The sequence below is a fragment of the Ptychodera flava genome, chromosome 20 (assembly GCF_041260155.1).
Source record: "Ptychodera flava strain L36383 chromosome 20, AS_Pfla_20210202, whole genome shotgun sequence".
In the NCBI taxonomy this organism is placed as follows: Eukaryota; Metazoa; Hemichordata; class Enteropneusta; family Ptychoderidae; genus Ptychodera; species Ptychodera flava.
Window position 1 is genome coordinate 674,852 of NC_091947.1, and position 21,834 is coordinate 696,685.

At 34.5% G+C, this 21,834-nt stretch overlaps 1 protein-coding gene across 2 annotated transcripts in view; it reads left to right on the forward strand.

Moving 5' to 3' along the window:
• Positions 1 to 275: 275 nt before the first annotated feature.
• The window catches only part of LOC139119694 (limbin-like), a 30,793-nt gene continuing 9,234 nt past the window's right edge, over positions 276 to 21,834 (forward strand). For both annotated transcript variants that reach the window (XM_070683550.1, XM_070683549.1), the window contains exons 1-19: positions 276 to 539; positions 1,708 to 2,373; positions 4,479 to 4,720; positions 10,681 to 10,839; positions 11,940 to 12,168; positions 12,715 to 12,848; positions 13,551 to 13,855; positions 14,254 to 14,331; positions 15,256 to 15,499; positions 16,125 to 16,205; positions 16,578 to 16,688; positions 16,981 to 17,205; positions 17,386 to 17,625; positions 17,877 to 17,949; positions 18,488 to 18,679; positions 19,082 to 19,191; positions 19,691 to 19,788; positions 20,205 to 20,406; positions 21,542 to 21,688. In XM_070683550.1, the coding sequence (XP_070539651.1) occupies positions 1,749 to 2,373; positions 4,479 to 4,720; positions 10,681 to 10,839; positions 11,940 to 12,168; positions 12,715 to 12,848; positions 13,551 to 13,855; positions 14,254 to 14,331; positions 15,256 to 15,499; positions 16,125 to 16,205; positions 16,578 to 16,688; positions 16,981 to 17,205; positions 17,386 to 17,625; positions 17,877 to 17,949; positions 18,488 to 18,679; positions 19,082 to 19,191; positions 19,691 to 19,788; positions 20,205 to 20,406; positions 21,542 to 21,688 (3,495 nt within the window). In that variant the 5' untranslated portion in view covers positions 276 to 539; positions 1,708 to 1,748. The remainder of the gene's footprint in view (positions 540 to 1,707; positions 2,374 to 4,478; positions 4,721 to 10,680; positions 10,840 to 11,939; positions 12,169 to 12,714; positions 12,849 to 13,550; positions 13,856 to 14,253; positions 14,332 to 15,255; positions 15,500 to 16,124; positions 16,206 to 16,577; positions 16,689 to 16,980; positions 17,206 to 17,385; positions 17,626 to 17,876; positions 17,950 to 18,487; positions 18,680 to 19,081; positions 19,192 to 19,690; positions 19,789 to 20,204; positions 20,407 to 21,541; positions 21,689 to 21,834) is intronic.

Sequence of the window (21,834 nt, forward strand, 5' to 3'; positions counted from 1 at the left end):
ATGCAATGGCTTCACCCCGTCGTCAATATTTTGAGCAGGGTTACCATAATAATCGGTTTCAAAGTGCTGTACATAAACTAGTCCACGGCAAACTGGGAAAGTCTGAATTTTTGTTTTCCAATGTTAAAAATTGATGTAAAGTTTCTATGCAATTCATTTTATGAAGAAATTATTTCTTGTCTGTAGTTTTTTGTCCTTTGAGCAAATCATATTTTGGGTATCTTGAAACGGTATTGTCAGTTTAGTTTAGCTGTGGATCTCCTTGGTGTTTCCCCAAACAGATCGTTGTATCGTAATCGGGTCATTGTGTGAGGAGTGTTTCCTATTGTTCTATGACTGAAACCCCTTCCCAGCTAAATTCCGCTCGATCGTGCCACCAGATCACACAGAAGTATGATGTAGCAGTTCTTCCACCAAAGGTCGGGCAGACTTTCTTGCTACACGGAATATTGTAACTGTATCTGGGCGGGAGGGAAAGGTTGGTGGCGGGGATCTGAACGTTGACTGAACTGTGCACAAGTGGATGTGTAACTTGCAAGGTAACGTGTATGCTATTACTTATAAATGTGTACTCAGATAGCGTTGTTGGAAACACTCTTACATGATCGTTCACAACATCTGTTCTGCTCTGTTCAAGTTAACATATTTAATCTTTGCAGCACTTTTCGTTTGCCTGGAAAATGACGGAAATGACCGCATACACAGTACAAGTATCGAGGATCATAAGCTTACGTTCAACGTGTGCATTGTCACTGTCAGATCTTCACTCTGGATCGCGCCAGCACATTACAAAATGGAGATCGTTTTTCGCATCTTACGACGGTCACATTGTCTGCAGAATCAATCTTGAATAAGTTATAAGCATCGGAACCCGCGCGATGGAAATAGACTTAGACCAGAGGACTGTGTGTTCGATACATTGAAGTGATACGTGTATATGACACACATTACATCGCTGACTGCTGTCGCACACATTACAGCATGGATGTAACTTAACTTGAGTAGAAGTGATGACACTTACGGTACCTTATTGTTAACTTGATAGTCTGTAATATTAGTGTAAATCAACAAAATTATTTTAAGCAAGAGTATTACTTGCGTTTACAAATAAAATCAATGCACACATACCATGTCTCATATAATGTATGCATTAGATATCGCAACATTGTTGTTCATGTATAATAGGTTGATTTTGAAAGTAAAAATGCAATTTTTATCAACAGTTATATTGCATGAAAATACACTTATAAAAAGAAAAGTCATAAATTCAATTATAGTCTTTGTTGTTGAAACATTTGCATGTTTTTCAATTTAGTTGTCAGCTGTTTCACCGTGTCATCTTGTTCTAACTGTGCACAGTATTTTTATATTCAACGGATATTTAATAAAGTTCAATATTTATGCTGTAAAAATTTAGTTAATAGGTACCAGATTTTAGTCTTATAGTTTCTTCATAACTATGTTATTCAAATGTATCTAAGGGATATCTTCATGATCAATAGTTTGAACGATTGAAAAAACAGAATTCAGGCCAGAGGTCTTCAAAATGCCGTCAGCTGTAAGACTCATGATTATATAACTATAGTTGATAGAAAGCTAATATGTTGTCAGAATGTAAATTGTACTGTAAAAGTTGCTTAACTTTCATCAGAGTATGTTATTGATCAATCAGTTTATACAAGCTTGTTCTTTTCATTTTCACAACAGATAGATACCTGACGTGAACTTCAGGAAAGGAACAAGTTACTATGGCTACTGAAGGATGCAGCGGGAATCCCATGTTGCTGATAGCAATCATCATCGCTGTAGTTGCTGGTAGGGTGGTCAATGCTGGTGTGGAAAACACGCAAATCTCCAGTGATAATTCGCAGGTTGCCCTTGGGGATGATTTTGGTTTAACAGCCGGTGTGTCTTTTGCGGCAGGAACAGAAACACTATGCATAGTAACAATCTCCAGTGAATATGTGACACTCAATGTTAGTAACATTGACCTTGGCAATGTGACCACAACTAGCACACCTACTGAATCATACAGTGATGATAGAACTGAGGTGGTCATCAGTTTAGGCAGCCTTGATAACTCTGGCAGTCTCAGCATTGAGGATATAACAATTGAACTAGATGCTACAATGACATTTTCAGCAGCCATGAAGGAGAACTTTACCATTGAAATCACAGCTGAGTATGGTGCAGGATATGCTTCCACTCTAAGTAGTGAGACTACAGTGATGTTCACCGGTCCAGAAGTCACATCATCTTACACAACAGATGAAGATGTCACTTATGGATCAGTACCATTTGACAAAGAACAGGAAGCTTTGGTAAACATTGTCTTACCACAGTCAACATTGACAAGTGTCAGCTTGATCATGGGTAGGTATTCTCAAAAATAGTATATAGAAATTGATTTACCATACCAGTGATCAATATCAACATCTCAGCTCCATTCCATTCTCTCACTGAGTAAACCGAATATTTGAATTTTTTTTTTTCATATTTTGACAACCTAAATCTTGATAGTGCGAACATGTTTCTGTCAGATCCACAATAAATGAGATAGATGGTGTACATGTTGATATGGTTTGAGTCATAATTGATCACTCCATAGCTTTTTAAAGGGAGAGATCTGTCCAAGCCATAACATACAGTCTGCATATTCTATTATTTTAAAATTTTCGTAATCCTAGATGAACAAAATTAAAAATCATTTTGTATTTTACCAAAACATTTGAGGCTTAGCCATTGAACTCTGAGAAATTATTTGCAGTTTATTACAAGTTTATAATGATGATTAAAAAAGTGCAATGACGGGAAATCCTTTGTAGCAGATTTGTGTTTTTTATTCATGATTCCAAGAGTAGGAGACATAAAGCATCAAATGTTATCAAAGCCTGAAAGGATATGAGGTTGAGAATGTACCAGTAATAGTGATGAGTCTCGTAACACTACGGTAATATCAGGGTCAATCGTTGTCTTCAAAGGTCATCGGTATTGGTAGGCATCTATTTGTACTAATGGTGATGAAAAATAGCCCTTAGTGATGCACATGTGTATTTCATAAAAGAAAAAAATATGCTTGTTGGATTATTTATGGGTCTTTAAAGTGAACATATGAAATGCATTTATAGTAATATTATGTTACAGAAAAATATAAAAGGGATTTTTATTATGACCATAACTTTTTACATTATTTTATTGTTTTAATAACTCTAGTGCACATAAATTCTATAAAGAAATATATGTTGTCAACATGCATATTATATTAGATTAAAATATAAGATTGAAATTATTTTAAAATGTCTTGATTACAGGTAGTTTACTTTCTGACTTTTATAAATATAACTTCCAAATGCCTTTTAGAAAGGTCTGCTACTCCATAGAGAATGATTCCACTGTATATTATACAATTAGTACTTTTACTATGTACTGACAAACTGTTTGGATTGAGAAAAGAAGCATACTTTCGTCTTTGTTTGTGTATATATGTGTGTGCACATATGCTCACATATATACACATCCACACATACATGTACATACATACACTCACACACACAAACACATACACATGAATGTAATATATGCTCATAACATTGATAAAAATGTTTATGCTAAGTTTTATCACAAAAAAATTTGTAAAGGTATAACCAGTTTTACAGTACCATATCACAAAATTTATGAGCAAATATGTAAGATTGGCATTCTACTAACGTTTAATATGTATTTCATACCTTATCTGCATGTTGTTAACATTGACGGTATTGCATTGAAAAATTACATTGTCATGAGATTGGGTACAGTGATATACAATAGATTTTGATATTTGTGATAACAATCCTGGAATTGGTTATTCATTTAAAGTTCAGCTACAGACCATACCAAGGATTTTCATTTCAATATTGAGCTACACATATTGGAGATGAATTATCCAGGTGACAGACAGAAGTCTGCTATTGCTACTGTAACACGTGGATTTACTGTGAAATGAAAAGCATGCTGTGATATCAGGTGTTTCAGTCTTACCAATGGGAGTGTGTCTGTGATTTGCTTGAGTAAACACATCAATGAGGTGATTCATATCTGAGCCATTGCTGCTAGCTCCCGCAGCAAATTTTAAAGAAAAGGTCTGAACCTGCTGTAACATCCATGCTGATTGAATTAAGTGTGGCTATAGGAAGTTCTACAGATGCATAAATTTGCTACAATACTTGATTTCAAAAATGAACAGGTTTGAAACTTTTTTTGTCAACAAGGTTTTAGTATAGAGATGTTACTTCCGATGATGTGATAGAGTCCATAATGATAAATATTAAAATAACAGGCAGGTTGTGAGAGAAAAATTTTCCTCCCTATCAACTCATCAAATCTTGCATTAGTTCATGTCGAATAAAAAAAACACTCCAAATAAAGCGCCGGGTATTTTTATGTAATTGCACTACACATGAATCTTATGTCTCTTCAATTTTTTTTTCACTTGTTAGTATTTGCCTCACCCGATATGGACAGTATACCCGTCAATGTCAGCGGAGCATACTGCAGTTTCAACAGCTCACTCTATAACATCACAGTTCCTTCCCTGAACATTACCAACTACTCCATTGAGACTGATGATTACAGTGGCCTTGCAAGACGGAAACGATCTACAGGATCACAAACCACCATTACATGGAACGTTGGTGACATTACAAACAACGATAATGGCAATGCAGAACTGTCGATTGCTGTAAGTTGTTGATCTTTCTTTTCATGTTTAACTTTTTACAATTTTTGACAAGAGCAGAGATTAATGGACACAAAGTTTTGGAATGGCAGTAACCTGTAGAGTCATTGGCATTTGGCTTGAAGGATAGAGTACATATCCAGGCTTACAGGAAGGTTCATATCCAAGTTTGGTTTCATTTTTGTTTAGCTTGTCCAGTGTATAGTGACATAAGAAAACGTTTTCTTCCGTCTTACTGTAATGACTTACCAACAGAAACAAAGTTTGTGAATCTTCTCAGTTCACAACATCCTAGTACTATTATCAATTTATCTAAGTTCATCTTTTATAGTTGCAGCCGAAGAGACAACTTATTATCCATGAGCAATAATGTATAACTGCCCCTAAGTTTGTCTGTATTATTTTTACAAGAATTGTAAGAAAGGCCGGTGGCCTATGTTACTGAATAAACATTATATATATATATCCAAATTTGGGTCCAATAATCTCACACAGGCCATTATTTTTACCACCTAGTCAAACATACAGCCCGCATGGACTGACTTGTTTTATTCAAAGCAGATTGTTATCATTAAGTTAATGGATTAATTGTAAGCTTCCATTAAAACCTTCAGGACAAGAGCAAAGCGGCATGTCCTTCATACAATGTAGTGTACCGTACTACGGTTATAAATATAGAGGAGAAACTTTAGTGAGGTTGGCATGAAAAAGTCGATGTTCATGAAAATCATGCCATCAAACAGGGTAAATAAAGGTGAACTCATGAAAAATGTTGCAGACATTCAAAAAAGTTCACATCATCCTGCAATGTTCTGTCAAAGAACAAGAACGGTTATATTATACCAGCAGTGACTTGCGTTTTCCCCTCATCCCTCTGAAAAGTAGGATTGAATACTATCACTGAAAAAATATTTCGGGAACTTGAATTTTCAGGCCCTTGACTGTCAAACAAATTGCAAAACTAATGATACATTACCATGTAAGTAATTTAATTTTACACCCAGCTACCCTCAAAGTGATAGTTTTAAAGATGACCAAAATACCATGATAACAATTTGACAGTTTTAGAAGACACAGTTTGAAGAGATTCTGGTGCTGTCGTTGACTGTCGGCTGTGAATTCACCCCAGGGTGTGTTTGACAGTCTTTGAGCAGGAAAATTAAACCCTCCTAAAGTTAATCAGCATGAGTTGCAGATAAACGCTGACTGAAAGCAAGGCAGTGTGGTTGAGGAAATTATACCCTGAAGCCAGAATCCATTTCCTCCCTCCAATCTGTAATGTCATTGTATCTTTTGTCCATGATGTGCGAGCGTTAGAGGTACAATGCAGTCTTGCGCTATCATTTCTCGTATTGATCAGTTCTTCCTTTTCATTTGCAAATTTTGCTCTTTGGAAAGGACAGTAATTTTGAAGATGAAGAAAGCAGTTCTGTCATTGTAGGAAAATATTGTCATGACAACTGCAAATTGAATTAATCTAATGAATAGCCAAAAGGGACTGTTTAATCAGACTCCATTATTATTAGCTTGATTTTGGTTTTCTTTGAACATTAATCCTGCATTGAATTCTGTAAGTCTTTGCTGAATCAATAAACATTATTCTTCAACATTACCATCAAAATGAAATTCATAGAATTTTACTGAAACATACTATTTAAAGGAGCTAGTTGATTAGTCGATTTCTATAACACAAAAAGAGGAATGCAAATTGGTAAGCCGTTTCATTATTGTTCATTTGTGCATTTTTACGGAAACAAGTCTGATCATCTCCATCTTTCTTTGAATATTGCTTTGTTTCCATGGTAACATTTCCATCTCTCCCCTCTGCTTTTTGAACTTACTCTTAAAGAGTAAAATCAAATAACGAGTGAATTTGTTTCGTTTCTTTCCATGTATACTGAGAAAAATTGATAGAATTGTTGGCTAGCTTTTTCTATAGCTTTGGAATTTTTTTGAGCCTATCCACTTTTGACATTTAAATTCATGCACATTTCTTCTTGATAATGTTTGTGCTAAATTTAAACTTCTTGTCCCATGAGCTGTACCTGACATGATATGATATGATATGATATGATATGATATACACATGAAATGGAAATCAATGTTATTTTTTACCACCAACTTTACCAAGGTACTTTATGGGTATTCTATGCTCAAACATTATCACAAACCTGCATTTTTTGACATCAGAAGAAAGCATAAATTAATGATACCGGTAGTGATAGTCTAGAATGTAACCTGTTGTCTCCCTACTCTGGAAAATGATTATTTTCTGACCTTTGAAACAATTATTCCCAGATCCCAAAAATGACGTGCCATAGTCTAGACTAAAACTATGATAGTGTGAAAAGACCATATAATTTTAGTAGAACCATAACAAATAATCAATCGTAATATATGCCCAGCATGTTTGCCCCGTACATTGAAATAAAATGCCAGCAAAAGTATCATCAGAGTTGTACTATCCACTATTGCAAGTACAGACATGACGATACATGGATACTTCTTGCAGTAAACACATCAATCAATGTTGTTTAGTAATTGCTTACATGCCTCAGACTCTTTACAGAAGATGACTAGGGTCATCTGAAATATTGAATTGGCATGACCTCAGACTGTACAACAAGCACTTGTCTATCTGTGTGTATTGTAAAACAGATTTGTGTGGGATATACCAGCAAATGTTGATTATTGATTACTGCTGCAATGTGACGGTATTGTCTATCTCGTCAATCTTGTACTCTTGAAATACCTTAGTTACAGGGACAAATCCAATTCTGTAACATTTTTTAAATATTTTGATGATTTTTGTTGTCTATACCCACTACCTTATTACAGGCTGTGACTAGGCAATTTGGCGTGATTTTTTGAGGAATATTAATATAGAAATTGCAATCAGAACAAAAACACATCAAAAGTTACAGCTTTCGGAGGTACATATACATTTAACCCTAATAGTGTCAAAGTCATTATTTGTCACATTTGTAAGACATACCCCAGGCAATTTTTTTGAATTTTTGCCAAAATTTTGATAAAAAAACTGTAGCCAATGAAATGTGATATCCATTTGATCCAAAATTATCAAAAAATTACAGAAAAAACATACAGATTGGTAAAATGTTGTAGCTCTCAATTACAAAATTACAGCACTCAAAGGATTAAATTGATTTTACATGCAAGCAAAGTTGACAGCATTATTTCATGGCAGTGCTTTGATACATTGAAGCAGATACACGTGTTGAATATAAAGTGTACACAAATGATATTGTGTACACATATGAGTGCAGTTTAATAGGCTTAAAGAACTAGGAAAAATAAACTGCAATATGTACAGAACAGAATTGAAAAGAAAACACAACAGAATATTCACCTTAACTAATCTAAAAATGAATATACTTTACACTCAGTCATACAAATATATATTCATGTAGACATATCTATGGAATTTTTATGAGATCTATGTGAGAGGTTGCTGTAGCCTGTATAGAGAGAATCCATTGGTAATGTTAGATTGACAATGCCCTGAAAACTAATAAATTAGTGAACTTTATACATCCATTATGTACTCAAATACCTAAAGAGCATGAGCTTTCAGAGATATCGGGTTAATGTTGCCTGTGGGCAAAATGGATTGAGACAATGATTTTACATGTACCTTCTCTTTGTCTTGCGTATATATCCTGAGTACATGTATCAACACAGGTTTAATCATGATAACTGGAAAGAAAAATCTTGATGTCAAAGATATAATATTTTCTCATAATATATTATATAATATATAAATCTATATATATATATATATATATATATATATATATATATATATATATATATATATATATTATATATATATATTTATATATATATATATATTGTTTCAGCTTGTTGCATATAAATCTAGAAATAATCTGTTGAACTGAAATTTTATAAATTTCCCAAATCCAGTGAAAGTTTTGCCTTATACTTGTACATGGGAATCAAGTACACGTACACTGAGATTTTATTTTTAGCATGTGTATAGAAACTCTTATCCCTCTTTTGTTGTGAATCAATCAGTCCAAAGTGAGTGTTGTTGAATGGTTTTGCAAGCTCAAGGTTACAGATGTTCTTTTCTAGCCTTGGGTTTCAAGTGTAGCTTTTGAAATCACACAAAAAGTTTTTTTTGTCACTTTCAGAACCTTTATCTACATAGAATACCAGAGTATGATAAATAATTCTTTTTGAAATCTATAACATCCAGATTTCTATATACTTCATGTTCAAATGGAACTGATTTTTTTGCTTCAGAAGAGCAAATGCAAAGATCTTCAGTCATCTAATCCATTGTCATCAAATATAATGTCCCAAGGTCATCACAGTTTTAAATCCATTGTTGAACTCTGCACATTTGGAATTGTACAGTGTAGTGACATTTTCAATTGTCCTATTATGATTTCATTGTACCTGTCCACAGTAAATCTAGGACCATGGCCAAACAAAAGTTCATTGTACAAGTACGGCAACCCAAAACCCTGCCTGCAGTCACTGCACCCTTCACTTCATTTCCTTTCTGATAAAAAAGTCAACATGGTATTTGTCAGTGACATGTCTTTTATATCTGTGTTTGCTTTTGTTGATAGATAATCTAAGATACATGTGGATGGATAACTTGTCATGATAAATCAAAAGACAAATAAATAATGGATTTTGTCAAATGGATTGTGTCGGTTGATGTTATTGTATTTCATATGATTTCACTGTTAATTCACCAAGCAGTTGTGGTACTCTCTGCTTTTTTCAGATGCTTAGGCAATATTTAATTTTGTTACTTCATGTTATCTTTGTTTTCTTTATAAATAATTGGGACATGTCAGTTCCAAGGCATGGTTATACCAGGACACTCTTTTGAGATACTAGGTTCCAAATGTTGTGATCTCGGGCATGTGTCTCCATGGTAATGGCTGCCATTTTGTTTTCCTTCAAATATTATACTGGTAGTATGAATATATTCCAGAACACAACCACAAATTTCTGTCATGTTGTGAACCTAACATTATATTTTAATGCAATTTGAGTATGTGTTTATTTGAAGTATTTGAATGTGAAGGAAAATCATGTTCTAACATGAAATTATGAAAAGCATAGCATTGTTGGTAGCAACATGGACTAAACTATACACAACATTGAAAGGTATCTGTGAGACGGTACACCTACAAACTCAAGTATTTGTTACTTTTTTGTAAATGTCACTCTTTTGTTTGCCTTGCAAATACTTTTCTATTCTTTTCAGTTCATGTTCTGGTCTTGAAGGCTTTGCACATTCTTTATGCAAGGCTCATCAACTTTATTTGTAATGAACAATAGTTTTATCTATTTTAAGAGCAGGGGTAAATTTAAGAGAGACCCATCAGTTTGTAACATGGCCTACTATTTTATCTTTACGGTTGCTGTTATCCATCTTTCAGTTGATTAACCTCTACAAGGTGAAAAATGTCGTCTTTAGGATCTATTTGAATTCAGTTCAAAAACTTAGAGTGGCACTGCAGTATATCGCAAGAGACATGTTTTCAACACCAGTTCTATTACTATTTTAACAGTTGTTACAGTAGTTGTTTATGCAGAGTGGTGTATTTCCATAGACAGTAAATGGCACCAGTGGACAGTGAAAACTTTTATTACGTAAAACTTTTGTCATGATGGTGTAAACTTTATCTACACCGTAAGCTTCAAGCAGCATATCAGCAAAGTATTGAATAAAATTTTAGAGTCTGAATATTTATCCCCTAGGCCCATTCTACTGAAACTTAAAAGTATTACTATTAGGCTGTCTGATTTGCATGAGGGTTAACTATTCCTTTAGTCTGATTATGAAATTCCAAAGTAGTTATATATGTCATATATTATAATAAACTTTTTTTTCTCAGGTTCCTCCATCACATCAAATCATATTTTTTAAATCACTACGTTTTGAATTTGTCTTGCAGATGTTTTACTTTCTCAAACAAACAGCTGACACATTTCTTGGACAACAGCTGGATTATGGACTCTACATGGAGTTCAATGGGAAAAGGGCAACGTTGGAACAAATTTTTGACATGCAAGTTTCTGAACCTGATCTTGATGTGTACGCAACATCAGAAGCAGTAAGTCAGCAAATAGAATCATAGTCATGTGATCAGTTTCTCTAATCAGGTGATCGCTTTTCTTGAATTGCACAATGGGAGTTAAGAAGGAAAGAAAACACTTCCTTTGAGTACACATTGATGAGATGTGCTTGATCATGATGATTCAACTATCAGGTGGTGTTATGCAACACATTTCAAACAAGCAACTGAAGGCAAAACTAATATTTATCAAAGTAAACTGATCTCAAGGCCATGAACCAAATGCCAATAAATTCCATACCTAACTCATTTTTGTCAGAATTCTTTTGGAAGATCTTCTGTACCGTTCCGCAAATTGCTTGCTCAGAAAATGAATCATCTGCAGGCATTTTTGAATAATTTTAATAAAATACACGGTAATAGTACATATCATATTATCTTCATATCGAAAGTTATGTCTGTTCTCCATCAAAAGCAGTGAGAAAATTCAATGATGAAAATTATTGTAATCAGTGTTAACTCACACTCAATTAATAACGCAAAAAAAATTAAAATTATGAAACTATTAGGAACACAAATGATTTTATGGAAAGCCTGATTAAGAAGACTGTAGTTACAAATTTAATATTTGTTAAGTTTTGTTACTTTGCAATATTGCATGTTCATTTTTCAAATTGCAATCCATATAGGTTGGCTTCACAAACTTGCATTAGGACTGTCATCAGTAGAAGAAATAAAATTAGTTCACTTGTTTGTCCAAAGATATTCATCAGCTTGGCAGATTAACTGTCATTATGGAGTTTCTATAACATAAGCAGTCACTGTTTTTCAGCGTATTGAGCTTTGGAGCTGTTTATAAATAATTCATTAATTCATTTCTTTGTTGTCATTCTGATGAAGATTGTCATCCATGACAGATTGAAAGCTAAATACGCTGAAAAACATTGACTGGTTGTGTTATAGAAATTCGATACTGACAATTCATGTGTTAATGAAAATGGTGAACATTACACAAAGCTAATGTTTAAATGCTCGAATATGTATTTTTAGGAGCACACTGATAAACTCAAGTCAACAGGAAATACAGAAAAATGGAATAAAAAACCACAGCTTAAGTTGCATTGTTTTTTTATCTTCAGCTGTTCCAACAGTATCAAAGAGGGGACTATGTAATGGATGTGATACGATTCAATGTGACTGTCAGTCATTCAGTATCATCATTGGCCACTGCTCACTCTGTGGTACTCAGCTATCCAATGTATGGTTTGGAGATACTGCTCTATGATGATATGCAACCTCCATTCTATGTAACTCCAGGATACACAGTGGTTGACAGTGTTATCACATGGACAGTCAGCAACTTACAAAGTAATTATTACAATCAACAGTCTCAGATTAGTTACCCAGTTTTCTCTTTTGTTCATGTAAAGCTCAAATAACCTAATTTTATCCCTAGTGGTAATCATGAATTAAGCCCCAGAAAATATGACATTTCATAATTGGTTTGAAATATGAAATTTTATATGAATGTGTTACACGCTGAAATTTTGACAAATACACTTTGAATAAGCTTAATGTCAATTCCGTTCACGGTCCATTTTGAATTAATTATTCACTTTGTTTGTCAGTGATGGAACTGTGATGAATGTGGTTGTGAAATGAACCTTTTGATCCTCCAAACACAAAAGATGAAAGAAAGATAATCCATTTAAATTGGTTAACAGGGCTTGGAACTGACTTATCTATAAAAATATCATTTCATAGATAGTACTTGGTTGTTAGTTTGACAATAATTCATGTTGTACCGGTACATGTGAAATCTCTTTTAATCTCTATAAATCTTCTAGCATATCACACAGCTGCCAGATTGTCATGCATATAACCTATTGACTTTTTCCCTTTTTTTTTCTGCAGTTGGACAGACAATGTTCCTATCTTTCAAGGCATTCTTCAACAGAAACTCACTGTTACTCAACACTGGATTGTCTAGCATATACACAGCTGAAGTGACCTATGATTCGCTCCCTGCATCGTCTGTAACTCTTGAAGTAAGTCAAGACCATTGCATGTCTCTGTAAATAAGTTTTGCTAAATGTTGTAGAACATTTTTGACAGAACAATGATATCTTCTATAAATATAACATTAAAGAATATTGAGAAATCTTTAATCAGTAGCATTCAGATTACACACAGGTATGTATCCACTGCAGTCAGTATCTCATTTGACCATCTACCAATCAGAGAGCTCCTCTTACTTATATCAGATTGTAAGTGTTTCATTTGACCATCCACCAATCAGAGAACTCCTCTTACTCATATCAGATTGTCAGTTTTATTTGACCATCTACCAATCAGAGAGCTCCTCTTACTTATATCAGATTGTCAGTTTCATTTGACCATCTACCAATCAGAGAGCTCCTCTTGCTCACATCAGATTGACCAAAATGACAAGTGAAATAGCTTTGAATTTTGATGTATGTAGATATTTGGACAGAAGATTAGTTTAATGTATGATGCATCACAGATCACATCTTAGTGCCTTGAAAACAATTTCAATGACCCTCATGATGACTATTTATTGTTTTATCTATCTATCCATTTCTTACAATAATCAGAATTGCACTACTGCTCTTCTCTAACTATGGTGTAAAAAACAAATAAAGAAATAGTACTGCATGTTTGTGTAATGCTGCTAAAGAAATGCATCTTGCACTTCAACTCAACTGAAAAAGCTCATTTTTCCCCGACAGTTTCCTGGCAAGTCATACGTAGTCAGTGACACAGCCTGCATCACCAAGGTTGAAGAAACAGAATTCAGCTACCTGTACAACGCTGGCGCTGGAGCCTTGGCATTCTTCCTGGCTTTGATCATAGCCGCCATCTTGGTGGCACTCCTCCTTCTACTGTGGATCAAAGTGTTGAAGAAGAGTGTCCCGTTTGCAACCATTGAACCAGATTTCAAGGCCAGCAGTTCAAGACGCGGAACTCGACAGGGTCTGATAATGAGTTCCAAGGATGCTTACAAAGCTGGTTTTAATACAATTAAGGAATCCAGGTGAGAAATAACACACTGGTATATATAATTAGTGTTCCATTCATGAATATTCAAGTACTAGTACATATATATGGCACTTGTATGGGTGATAAAATATATATGATAACCCATTCTAATTTCTACCCAGATTTTGAGTACATTTTTTTAATCCACAAACACAAAGCTGTAGGGTAATTTATTTAATTTTTGCTTAGAATTTGAATTTTGTTATTCAGCAGCTAACTGTAAAAAGTACTTTCTCACTTTTTTTCAAATGAATACCACAGAAATTGTCCAGTCATGTAGGTAGTAGGGTTATGTGATGTTCTAGTCAGTGCACATCTGTAATGTAAAGGTGTTTCTGTCGTTGCTGATATTAATTCAACTTTTTTTTCCTTTCATTTTTTTTCTGAATGTAGTTTGATAGCAATTGATGAAAGTATCATACACATTTTAATCTTAAAAGACCGACTTCAAGTACACCGTGAACTTGACAAGTAAGTATTCAAAATTGTGTCATACATTTCTTACAGTACTGCTTAACAGAAACCTCAATACATCAATGAAGAAATGCTGTGTTTGCATATTGATGAGATAATTAAAGTTCAAGTTTTATGGACCATTCATGGACTGCTTCTATCCAGTCAGTCATATACAATATTATCATGGATGTACAGTATAATTCATCAGATTACCGACTGAAACATTGACATTTTCCCGTCCAGTCCTTCAGAAGTGATACACTCTAATAATGCCATACAGGATGCTTTGAATCTTACACACATTTCCATTGTATACATGTATTTATTTGCAAGACATAAACAATTTCTATTTTGATCCAACTGGAGCATTTCAGGCATAAGAGATAGTCTGAATGGCAAAGGTTAGAGTTCATCAGGAATCAAAATGTCTGTAACATGTTTTCAACATTGGGAACAATGAAACATTTCTTCAACTGCGTTTATGTATGCTCTTAATTGCTATTTGTAAGCAAAGTTTGACATTTTTGTCTTAGTATGTTAGAGACTTTGCTATTTTCCTTTTTAAAGGGTCAGTGGCTGTAACTTATTAAATGATATTTTCATTATTTTTGTTTTTTAATGCCAACCACAGTTTCTTGTCCTACTCCCCAAAAGCATGTTGAGATACTCAGTATTCAGTTTGTTAACTCAGCCTGTACATATCTGTACACTGCATTTTTATTGTTGACAAGGGAATTCTGGCCCTGACCAGAATTCATATTACAGTGCATTGTGTTGGCAAGCTAAATATTAGGTGATTCAATATGATTTGGGGAGTACAACAAGAACTTACAATTGACATACACAACATAAAAGTGAAAAAAATCAAAAGTCACGGCTACCTTGAAATGGGACCCATCTTTCATCAACCATTTTGTTTTTGTCTCTTCTCTCTCTTAGCCTGGATGTTTTGTCAACCATCACTGTTGACATTGAACTTGAGATCCAGAGAGTTGAGATGATGACAGAAGCTGTCATCATACTCATCCAGAGTCTGAGGATGAACAAAGACATCACCAAGGATGTGGAAGACAAAACTATCAATAAATTTCAACGGAATCTGAAAGATTTGAATAAGAGATTGAGTGATGAATATAAGCAAGAATCTGCTAAATTAATAAAAAGATTAAGTGCACAGAACAAGGTTTGTGTCAATTCATATTAGTATAATTTTCTAATCATAGAGTCATTGATTTATTGTGATATTTTTTATTTGTCTGATTTACTAAATATATTTTTAATGTGTATGTGATTTTAACCCTTTCACCCCCAGTTCCCTGTATACAGGTCCAACTTTACCATAGAAAACAACGGATTTGGGACAAACCATGGTGGTGAAAGGTTAAAGGGCCAGTAGATCTATCTCTTTTACTTTTCCTCCATTTTTGTTTCTCATGTTTTTATGTGTACACTGCAATGTTATTGTTGACAAATGAATTTTGGTTCAGATAAAATTCAAATGTAAACAATAGCAGTGCAATTTAATGTGTTGGCAGGCTAAACAAACAAGAACTTACAATTGGCATATTAAACAGAAATTATAGTCAAAGGAAAATCATCGAAAGTCGCATGCACACAGTTACTGGCCATTTAAAAAATTTAAAACCTCAAAAATATAAATCAAAGACTTGAATTTATGGGACATCATGTTGTATCTTATAATGGTATGGCAACTTCAATGCTTTTGGCAGGGTTTATTGACCAGGAATTAAATATTTTGCTTTTAGTATGACTTCACAATTTGTTCACCTTTTGTTTCTTGTAACCAGGGAAGACTGGCAAAACTTCACAAAAAGCAAGCAGCAGAGAGAAGAAATATCAAAGTTCAGACTGAGACTGTGCCAAAAGAGGTGAGATTTGAACTAAAAAATTGCTGTTTGTAGTGCTGTCCTAGGATTCCATGTCAGATGTACCAGTTAGAAGATGAAAATGTGTGCAAAAGTCCTCACTAATAACAAAGAGTATGATAAACTTGCAATTGTGAAATTCAAGGCTGTTTGAATGTTCAAGGTATAGTCAAGGCAAAGTATTCAGTGAAGGTGTGAGATTTTTAGATTAGCAGATTTTTTACTCAATTTATGAATCAACTGATGGCTGTGAATTACTTTTCATAAATGATGTGGTGGAATTGATTCTGAAGAGTTGCATATTACAATATGCATAATGGTATCTTATTTTCAAGTGCTTCCTGACATCAAAATGCTCTTTGGCCTTTTTTATAGGAAAGAAAAGAAATTTTAGACCTGATCGAAAAACAACACACAGCTGAGGAGAATGAATTAACACACTTGCTAAAATTAGAACAAGATGAAGAACAAGAAAAGTTACGAAAGGTAAGACAAACAAAGCAGCAAACATTTAGTCAACCAACGATGGCTGTTTTTGCAGTGATTTTGATGTGGTTTCAAAATTCATGTCAAAGCATATCTTAAAATTAAGGAAGCTAATGTACATACTAAAAAAAACTAGTAAATAAGTTTCATATAATCTGATGAATAGTGAGGAGGTAATCTGAGGATTTCAGGTCTGTGTATATGTGTCTCTCAAGATCACTAATTTTCAGTGATGAAAATTGTTGCGGGAATGCCAAAACTGATATTAAAAGCATTTTCGTTTTATTTTCAGGAATTCGCAATCCACAAGCGCATGGCCGTCAAAACCCTTCAACATTCTCTACTGGATGACGTGAAGACACAGGGAAAACTGACGGAGGAACAGGCCAACTGGTTGATGAAACAACACAAGAAAAATATGAGTCAGATTGAGAAGTTCATGGATGATGAGATCTCTCGTCAAAGGATGGTTCTAGATGAAAAACTAGCTAGACGAAGGGCACTTGCAGATTCAAAGGTAAGTATCAGAGTAATATTTAAAAAATCTCAATGACTGCACTCTAAAATCCGTCAGTCTGTACAGTCACAATGTTGTGTGTGATTCAAAATTTCATTTCCTGCAAGGATTGTACCATCTGTATCCCTGGCAATCCCTTCAACCTATTGACACTGTACAAATTTTTCTTCGATTTTTAAGGAGAGTCAAGATGATCACCATAGCGATCTGCTGAACACCATGGCAAGCCAGCAGATAGATGTGATCAAGACCTTAGTGAAAAGTGAGAAACTCACCGATGAAGAGGCTGAGCAATACATGGAGAGAATCAAGAGAGATCTTGTTGCTATGAAACAGAAATTTGATGCAGAACAGAAGAAACAAGAGGATAACCTTCACAAGAGGCTGAGTGAATTAAAGAAGAGAAGAATTGAGCAAAAGGTAATGAGATTTTATCTGTACTTATTCAAACTGTGTGTTATGTTGAATCTTCCTGAAATCAACAACAGTGTACAGTACCGGTATTCATCAAAACAAATGCAGTTAGTTTTCCTTTACAAAGAAGGCAAAAGTGTTACAGTAGTTCAATGACTCTTTTAGTGTAAGTTCATTGTTTTTGACGTCATTAAAAAATGGTGATCAAATTGCATGTTAATTTTTCTTGCTTTCTTGTGATATTCAAACTCTTGCAGGAGCGTGAACACAAACAAGAACTTGCAGAGTTTGAAAAGAAGCAAAAAGTCAAAGCGCAAAATAGTAATATCGGTAAGTGCATTAATTAGATTAATGTGATACCAGAGCTCGTAAAAACCCCACAAAAGTCATGTGTGACACAAAATGCCAGTCTAACACTGGTATACAGTTCCAGAAATATACTCATCACTTCCTATCAGTTACGATGGCTTTTGCCGGAAATTTTCCATGAACAGTGTGATTTCTCGTTATATTTGTTGATGTGATTGTATCTGTTCTGGTTGAGTGTTAAACCTGCATGGAACAAATATTTCATTTTCAGTTTTTATGATTTGAAGGAAAGATGGACATCTTTAAGATATACCAGGACAAATTTACCAATTTCAAACCATCATTACTATAATACTATGCCACAAGATTGCAGCCTAATGCACAGTCAGTAAGGAAGACACTGTCTGTCTATGTAGGATCTATAGTCATGTGATTTTAATATTCATTAGGAGACTTGCTAGTATCTACACTAATGTTCTGCACTACTCAATGGAATTTCTTAATGGTGCAGAAACTGCTTTTTAAAAGCATCGTTCTTCCATGCACTTTGTTTTTACAGATCCCCTGGGATATGTCGAAGGTAAGGAGCATCTGTTGTCACAGCAACGAAGTGAAATGAACGAGCTGGAAAACAGTCTTGATGAGGAGGCGGCCAAGGAACTTGAACAGATGCGGGAACAAAGAGTCACCAAGGTCAAGACAGATATCAAGAATAGTGGAGAGAAGCTCTACAAGGAGTTGGCCAACAAAGGTAAATAATTTCAAATTTTGAAATCAATTCTGATGTCTGTCTTTATTATAACTGTTGTTCTCATAGCTCAATGCTGAAAAAAAATGCGTTCTGTGCAGAGTTGGTTTGCTATAAAAGTTTATTTTGGCAACAAATCTGTGAAAACCATACTGGCAGGGTAGGATAGTGACTGAGGGAGGATCTGACGGAAGGGAGAATCTGAGGATACTGACAGAAGTGATACTGAGAGGCAGATACTGAGAGGGTAGGATGCTGACAGAGGGGAGTATACTGACTGAGGAGAATACGGTATACCTACTGGGGGGATATGCTGACTAAGGGGAGGATACCTACTGAGGGGAGGACATCCTCTCCTCTGAAAACAAGAATGTAAAAACATGTTATTGATTTTGGAAACTAAAGGTCTAGACGAAGAGATGAAGGACGAAATCTTTGCACAACATGAAAGAGATCTTGAAAAGCTACAAGAAGCTAGGGAAGAAGAGAAAGCCAAACATGAGAAAATATTGAAGGTGAGATGTTAGTCATGGCATTATGTTGGTATTATGAAATACAAAAGATGAAAGGTTATATTCATGATATTATGTTGTTCTCTATGATATGCTGTGTTTTCCAATACCCTCTCATGAAATCGCAATATGTGACAATAAAGTAGCATTTGGTGAGATTTTTGCATAAAATTGCAAAACTTACAATTCCTCAAGTAAAAACACAACATCATCAATTACTGTTAGCTTGCTGCATAACCACTTTCATATTGCATGAAGGTACGGCCAGACTAATGCGATACTTGTGACTAATCTCAATGACCTTAGTGACGGTATGCATTGGAAGCATTCTCTTCATTGACATATTTGTAACACAGGCAAAATGAATAAAATCACAGCAAATTACATGCACACACCAACTGCTGCACACGTTTTAAGGTAGTTTCACTGTAACAGTGATAGTTGGTTGTTCTGATCAGAAAACTTAATTCATATGATTTATTTCTCATTGTTTCTTACACAGAAACGACTTGCAAAGAACAGAAAAGAGTGGGCCAAGAGGAAAGAGGCTGAAAAAGAGGAACAGCAAAAGATCAGAGAACATGAAGACCAGATGATTGGGTAAACAAAATTCAGAGCATTTCTAAGTTTAATGCTTAAATTATTTGTGATGTTTAAATACTAGTAAGTTTCCATGGAACATCTAGGGGCATTAGAATGTGTGCCTGTTTCTGAACTATTTGTTATCATTCAGCACAATTTTATAATAATTATGAACAAATTATTTATATGGTAATGAATTCAAATATTAAATTGTGAAAGTCAGTACTTTTAAAATTTGAAGATAAATTCTAGACTTTCTGATATTATAGTCCATATTATTAAAAACCATGTGCATATATTCCTCTATTACACAGACCATAGTTTGTCTTTTGTTCAATAAACCTGCGTGTGTTGGCCGTGTTTACAGTGAAACATACACATTGTCAATGAAGTTGCGATGTCTAATTTTTGTTTTCAAATTTTTTGCATCCTAGTCGTCTAATAGCAACACAGGTTGTGATGTCAGACGCTGACAGGGATAAAATCCTTCAAGAGCATGAAAAACAATTGGTCAAACTTGAAAACAGTTTGACCCTGAACAAGCTGCGACAGAAACGGAAACTGGAGGAGAAATTGGCAGCAAAAAAATCGAAACAGATGGAAAAACTGGAAAAGAAACACAATCAGGAGTCTCAGGTAGACCTATTAAGTCGAGAAACCAACTCGGTTGCTCTGTAACATCTTTTAATCTCCTGTAATAGGTCTACTCTGTTTTTCTTGATCTTCATTCTTTTCTCTTGCTAACTTTTTGTCATTTTAGCGTGAAAATGTAATGTATTCTCTTCTTGTGCTTTCCCTTCATCAGAAGTTTTCAGTTCTGATTAGTGAAATTTAGAAATTTAGTAGACTTACTTATCTTTAGCTCCTACTTTACCTCCCTGAGAATGGTATGATCCACTGTAAGAAGCTTCTGAGCTGGATCAAACCTCTTCATGAGGTAAAATAGGGGCAATAAAGGATCCTTTGGATCAAGCAATACATGGTATCAGTATTCATTATTCAGTATTCATTCATTATTACTGGTACAAAGATATACATGCACACATGCACCACAACCATGTTGCATTCACTTGAAAAATACAAATGCCTATTTTTTTTTGCCATTAATTTTTACCAAACTCTGATACTGATGCTTCCAAACTCAAATCCAAGTTGACTGCATCTCATCACTTATTTTACAAGAATTTACTTAATCTTCTTGTGTGAAAATGTTCTACTCTTTTAATTATATGGTTGCAGTGTCACCATCAAGATAACATTTAGTTCTTCTTGAAATTAAGATTAATTATCATTAAGGCAGATAGCATTCTCTAATACTTCTGATCTGCAGAATGGTAAAATTAATCTTCCATTGAGTGCCTCCTCTTACAGCTTTTTTTAGAACTTAACTGTCGGATGACACTTTCTTGATGCATAAATAGCAGTTGCCTCTCTTAGGCTATGAAATGCAAAAACAAAAAGAGCCCAGTACTTGGGCCAGTTTTAATACTTGTCACACAATAACACCTTCATGGTTACATCACACAATCAATCATCAAGCTACCTTTTGATTTTCAATTTGTAACACTCCAAGCATCAAAAAGCTGTTACAATATGAATTTACATCCTCATCTGTTACAGTAAAGCTTTCATTTCCTAAGATGAAGATTTTCTGTACTCATTGTCTCTGAATCAAGATTTCAAGTTTAACCGTAGGCATTCACAAGTGTGTATTTTGTGCTCCATGTTTGCAAATAACTTTAAAATTTTTGAAAATAATTGAATAACACAGAGGCAGAAACGACGCCAAGAGGTGGCTGACACAGATACAGAAGAAGACTTTGGTCAAGCTAAACTTGATCTGATGAAACGTCATGCGGAGGAAAAAATTGCAGCGCTCACCAGCGAGAGAGCAAAGACAGAAGATGAATTAGAACAAGTGAGTGTTTGTTTCAGATTGAAAATCTTTACCCTCATAATTGCTGCAAATATAATATCACAGTGGATTTTCAGTAAAAAAGACAGTTCAGAAGTGATACTGTAATGCATTCACTTTGAATATCAAAATTTAAATCAAGAAGATGA